The sequence below is a fragment of the Lepisosteus platostomus genome, chromosome 8 (assembly GCF_059453375.1).
Source record: "Lepisosteus platostomus isolate fLepPlt1 chromosome 8, fLepPlt1.hap1, whole genome shotgun sequence".
NCBI lineage: Eukaryota > Metazoa > Chordata > Actinopteri > Semionotiformes > Lepisosteidae > Lepisosteus > Lepisosteus platostomus.
This window is the reverse complement of record NC_142618.1, coordinates 45,794,611-45,800,688: the sequence shown is the minus strand read 5'-3', so window position 1 is coordinate 45,800,688 and position 6,078 is coordinate 45,794,611. Positions and strand designations below refer to the sequence as shown.

At 38.4% G+C, this 6,078-nt stretch overlaps 1 protein-coding gene across 1 annotated transcript; it reads left to right on the top strand.

Moving 5' to 3' along the window:
• Positions 1-1,294: 1,294 nt before the first annotated feature.
• Positions 1,295-6,078, top strand: LOC148657425 (sperm microtubule associated protein 1-like). The gene is made up of 3 exons (XM_088643691.1): positions 1,295-1,799; positions 2,254-2,356; positions 3,827-6,078. Exons 1-3 carry the CDS (start codon positions 1,557-1,559, stop codon positions 3,982-3,984), a joined length of 504 nt encoding a protein of 167 aa, XP_088499817.1. The 5' UTR covers positions 1,295-1,556; the 3' UTR covers positions 3,985-6,078.

Genomic DNA, 6,078 nt, shown 5'->3' with positions numbered 1-6,078 from the left:
TAGGTATTAACGAGCAAATCAAGCAAAAGGTTGTATGTGGATCCGGAGAAGTCTTGCCATCTTGGGAGAGTTGAGACTTAGTACTGATGGTTGGCCAGTTACAATCTATACCCCTGACTGTGCATCATGCTCTAAATACTCTACACAAGATATACAACACCAGTCTCGAAGAGGCAGTTTCTTTCCTCCTGAGTCCTTCATTACCTAATGGACCTCATGATTTGCTGAATTGAACAAGTCAGACGCTTTTCTTGCTCTTAGGAAGCTGGAGATTTAAAGAGACTCAGGAAACCAGCTGGCAGAAGCCTTGAGGACGAGATCTCTGCTCCCCCAGTTTGAACCTAAAGGTAAATTGTGAGTCAAACAAATCTGGGAATCACCATATGTAAGTGAATAGCAGACTAAGCTAAACTGGACATAAGGGAAAAGTGAAGCAGTTGCTGAACCACAGAAATAAGAGTTTCAGCAGAACAGAAATTATATTCAACCCCGGAATTGTAATTGTTTATTGATGAGTACAAACTCTTAGGTGTCTTACCACCTACAAAAGCAGATTTGATCCAGCATAAAAAAAAAATCATTTAAAGTAATTCCAATTTCACATGAGGCATGCACAGTTTGGTATCCTTGTCTAAGTTGGAGCTTGCTTCTGGAGAATACATTTAAAAAGACAATTCAACTACCTCAATTCAAACACCTTCTATCACCCATTAACAGTCTTCATGGTTGAGTTATTGCTTGAAAGTCACTTCCAGACTGGAGAGTTTAAGGAGACAAGTGTATTTTTTTTCTGAAATCATTCAAATCGTTATAATTGGACAAACAAACGTTTCAATTAATTAGGAGACCTATTAGAGTAACTTTATACACTTGCACTAGTTTAAGTTGCCATACTAAAGGGGATGAATACTTGTGCAATCAATACATTTTGGTTTTAGAATTTGTTTCTGACATTTTCTGACGTTTAGCTTCTTTCACAGATAAAAGTTTGAGAATTTTAGTTTTGATTAAAATATTCACTTTAAAAAATGTGCATACATCATTTGTAATGCAACAAAAAAGAATATCACAGGATGGGGGTGAATACTTTTGCAAGACACTGTATTCACAAAACTTCAAGAGGCGTGCAATGTAACTACTATTGTATGTGTATGGTTCATTGGTCGCTTTTATGACAACAGTTTCGTAAGGTACAGCCGAGTAGGTAGTCTATATTTATTAGAGATATTGCAATAGAAAGATTAAAAATATAAATCTAAGGCGTGACATCAATATTTTAAATCAGATTTAAAAATGATAATATTGATTGCAAAAATACGCACGTACTTTAAGCATTTACAAGACAGGGAATTTAAACTCATAAAGCTGGTGTCTTCGCTCCCACTATTTCGACTTTTTAAAAGCTTGTTTGTCTCTGTTTCCTTAGTAGCAAATGTCTAGTTTTGTTGTGACTGTAGGACATCAAGTGCAGAGAAGGAAATCCTTTCAACACGTTTTTGTAAAATCACACGCAGGCACATTTCAAGGAACTTTTAGTTGCATAAAGAATCCACGAAATGTTATCAAAACGCAGAAACTCTCGTCATTTAGAGCCAACAAGCAATGACTCTGAATTTAGGGGCAGAGAGAAATTTTTCATTTTGGACTGCGTTGCTGTTGAAAGCATTGCCCGGGACTACAACAGATCTCTACCCAGACTGGGCTCGGTTATTCCGCCTTACAATGCCCAAGACGACAAAAACGCGAAAGGCTACTTCAGAACAAAACCCGTTCCGCCTTTGCTCCAACAAACCGGCCAGGTAAGGATGTGTAGTATTTCCTTTTGGAATTGCATTACGTGAGACACATTATAAATAATGTTTATGCACTTTTGTAATGTACTGAAAATGTAATGCAATGCACATACAAATAATGTTAACGTACAGAGTTGTCTATCCTAGCTCTGTTTGGAATGTTATAACAATAACAGACGTATTGTTATGGGTACATGTTAGTAAATGTTTTTTGTATAATATTTACATTGTATACTCAGTTTCAGTGAAAGAACCTTTATATTTTTTATGATTAGTATTTGAAGAGTGTGCAAATTAATGGCAAACACATTGTACATATTTTTATCATTATATTGGAACATCAGGGAGGCCTAGAAATAGGTATAGTGCCGGGATAAAAGTAAAATTGATTATTATCGTGTCATATCCAAACCTCAGAGACAAGCGGAATCCAAACATCTCGTCTCTGGATCTGTTTTAGGCAAGAGGCGGAACTTCAGTCCTCGGGCCTCTAGCTGATCGCTTCGCCAAAGAAAGCGCGGCGGCTCTTTACCTGTCGAGAAGAAACAGCTCCGCCGGAGCAGGTAACAGGGCTGTACAGTGTACTGAGCAAATCCAGGGACTTGCTTTAAACAAACCTGAGAATTTTAAAGCGTCACAGTGGAAATGTATATTCCTCTGCATTTTTAGTTGCGCGGTTTTAAAGTAATACGCGCTTTTAGCGATAAAAATACTTTTTAAAAATGTGAATTTGGTTGCATTGAGTGTGGCTTCATTGTAACATTTTGTGCTGCTGGTTTGCAATGATGCCCATCGCGCTAGAATTATTTTAAGGAAAAGCTGCAACAGTGTCAACGAGCTCGACCATCAGGTTTGATTGAATTTCGCCTCCTAATTGTGATCAGTTCCGCGATTTTGTTTCATTCTAAATCCCGTCGATACAATGTATTTAGGCTAAAAACTACTCAATTTCAGTAAACTGTGACCCCATGTTTCAGGTACCATAAATATACAATTTCTTGAGTTAGCACCATCCTTTTGAAAATATCCAATTGGCTCAGAAGACATGGAGTGCATTGTGTTGAATTCTGCAATACATCATACCCCGACGTATACAGTAGATACTGTACCGTATACCCTGAAATATTGCATAGCTATAGGATACTGCAGTAATCAAATGTATCCTGCTGCATTGGAAATTAATTTACATTCCTATAATTCCAATTTACTTTAGGATCCCACATAATGTTTGCTTAGAAAGTAAATTTTTAACTTTCTTGTATGTTTTTTACTATCTCCTTACTAGATGTATGTCCTCTTTAGAATATTGAGGAAAGTAACAATTTTAACCTTTGAACTTTAGTCTTTGTGAGTATAGTGGTAATTTATGTATGCGCAGAATGTCAAATACAGTACGTTTGTGTTTGTTTAATGGCTTTCTGGCTCCTAGCAACACATTTGAGCAAAGCAGAAAGTCAATTCACAATGGGTGATGAAATGCCTTGAAACGCTTACTTGGCACCTTCAATTACTGTTTTCCTGATATAATATACATGGTGTCTTGCAAAAGTATTCACCAATTTTCCAGGGATGTCCCGTTTTGTCTAATTGCAAATAATGAAAACAGATTTTTAAACTGGTTGAATCTTAACTTGAATTTCACTACTACTGTACTGCAATTCTGAAATCATTAAGAAGGCAGGAATTTGGAATATTTGTATGAACTACTATTATTGTTCGAATGGGGTGATAAAATGTTGAAACTTCTTCAATATTTAGAGTGTGTGGCTAACTGCTGCTTATGACCCCAAGAAGAAGATCCTTCCAGAAACAGTTCCATAAATTAGAGGAACTTCAACTTTTCATTTAAACAAAGCTCTCAGTACATTAATGTCACCAATTATTAGGCTGTGCCGAGGGTAATGTTATCCTTAGCCACTAACGTAGGACATCCATGAAACATGAAACATAGGCTTTTCAGAGCAGCTGTTGGAGATTACGGACCTACAGGAATGATGCTTGATTTTAAAATAAATCCTGTGATCTTCTTTCAGGTTATTCTTCTGAACAGGTGGGAGGACATGGCAAGTTTCTGACTGCTGTCCGGCCTGTGTTCGGTTACAATGGCCTCTATGGATTCAGGAGAAACACGCCTAGTCTCCGCAGACTCCCATCAGCCTTTGGTGTGACTACCCTGTACCCTCTACATTAGTAAAATGCTTGATCGGCAAAACACAAAGTTGTGTTGACAAGACTATCTTATTTTCCAAACAAAGTGGATCTTTAAAGACAGGGACTCTTAAATAAGCACTTCAGAAGTTATCTCCAAACATTTACTGATCTTTCCGTAAAGATTTAATGAGAAGTATGTTGTGGGAAATTCTTCATCAGAGGAGCAGGACACAGTCTTGTGCAGGTTCAGTTTTATTGAGCTCAATAAGGACAGCAACGCACAGTGGGTCTGCCCCCCAGAACAAACACACTTCAAGGGGTTCCCAGCGCTTCTGTAGAGTCAGAAATACGTTTTTCTCACAATCTGAGTGCTTGTCCTGCTCTTTGGTATGTAATTACTTCTTGTCCTGCTCTGTCCTGCTCTAGGTTCTGTCCTTTGATATGCAGCAGACATTGATTTGCTTTATCCTGTTTATTGTATGTTTGTGGGTGTTGGTCCTGTCTTTTGTTATGTAGCGTTAAGTTGCTTGGGCTGCTAAAGTAAGTCAGCTTTACTGCATCTTAGCAGAACTTTTGTTGAAGACTGTCAAGGTTTCTGAAAGTGGTGAGCTGTTGGACTCCTGTGCAAAGCCGTGAGGAAGGGAGATCGAGCAAAAGTAAATCCAATATTCCAAATCCAAGTCGTTAGGCAAGAGTGAAGTCAAAAGTCGGAGAACCAGGTTGGGTAGTGAAAGGAGTCAGGTCGAAAATAGTAGCGCGCACAAGAGGAAGCTGTGGAAGACTTCTCAATAGTGAGCGTAGGTAAGCCGGTGAAGAGTGTTTACATATTGAAGCGAGAGAGACGTGGTTGGATAATTAGTTCCTGGATGAGCGTGTGTGGAATCTAGTACGCGTGGGAATGTCAGGGCGTTTAGGAGAGAAGGTACAAGTATTGACGAAGGCTAAGTTAAGACCCCAGAAACACCTTCCAGAATGTGGTTAAGTGGTAACATTGCAGTGCTGGAGATGTGAGATATTTACATGTCACACTTCAAAGTGTTCACTGGGATCCCTTCATTTGATTACTAAAATAATGGTGAATACTTTCAGAACTCAAGGTGAACCAAGTACATAAAACCATATCCTCAATTAAACATGTATATAAAGTTGAAATGGGAGACAGGGTTTGTAGTTATGGTGCTCTGGCTGTGGTCGTGGAGAGCAATAGGTTTATAAACTTTATTAATGAAGATGTGACATTTAGCAGACATTTATAAATCTTTCAAAAATGGGGCTTTCCATAAACAGGGTAGCAGGCCACTGAAATAGATGAGAATTCACACAAAGTATTTGTCAGATGTTCAGGTATGCTGATGAAATGTACAAATATGACATGAAATAGAGAACAAAATGTAGCTAATCTTTGTTCTATTTTTTTGTTTGACCTTATTTAAACTTGTTATTTCTAACACTAGCACAATAAATTAATTAATTCCATGTCCGATAGCGCTGATGCCTCACAATGCTTGGTCCTGGGTTCAATTCCTGAGAGGGGTGACTCCTCTGTAGACTTTCATGACCTGACTACTTGGTCATTAAATATCCCATAGAGGGGATTTAGCTGGTGGAATTTGAAAGTGTTCAAGATTGTGCCCTGCCCTCAGTCTCCAAGAAGGAATTTCGGACAACTGTCTGGACCTTTTGGGAAAGTGTGAGTATTTGTACCCCCCATTATAACTTGAGCACCTGAGATTGAACAGCTGTCTCCCAGCTGCCTGTCTCTTGCCTTGTAGCAGGGTCACGCTCTCCCCATTGGGCAGAAACTGTGGTCGCCTGGTCTATGGAGGGACTGCAGTAGCAACTGACTTACCACTAGAAGCCGCCAAAGAACCTTTAACAGTTACTGATTCACCAGGATTATTACCTTCCTTCTAAATGATTCACAAAGTGATATAATTGGAAAACAGTTTCATCAGCTTCTAAATTCCCATTTACTGATGTAATTAACCAAGTCAAGATATTGTTTTCAGACAGTGGGATTGAAAGCTAATATAAAATGTGAAGAATTGTAGCCAACATTTCCCTTGAAATATTATATTGATGGAAGAAGTATACAGTAAGTTGTAAATTAAAATATCCTTTGTGTTTATCCTCA

What these genes read in the sequence shown, in the direction of transcription:
- LOC148657425 (XM_088643691.1), top strand. Translation starts at nt 1,557, where the DNA reads ATGTTATCAAAACGCAGAAACTCTCGTCATTTAGAGCCAACAAGCAAT. An exon ending in TGCTCCAACAAACCGGCCAG is followed by an intron (nt 1,800 to 2,253) that starts GTAAGGATGTGT and finishes GATCTGTTTTAG; the next exon opens with GCAAGAGGCGGAACTTCAGT. An exon ending in AAACAGCTCCGCCGGAGCAG is followed by an intron (nt 2,357 to 3,826) that starts GTAACAGGGCTG and finishes ATCTTCTTTCAG; the next exon opens with GTTATTCTTCTGAACAGGTG.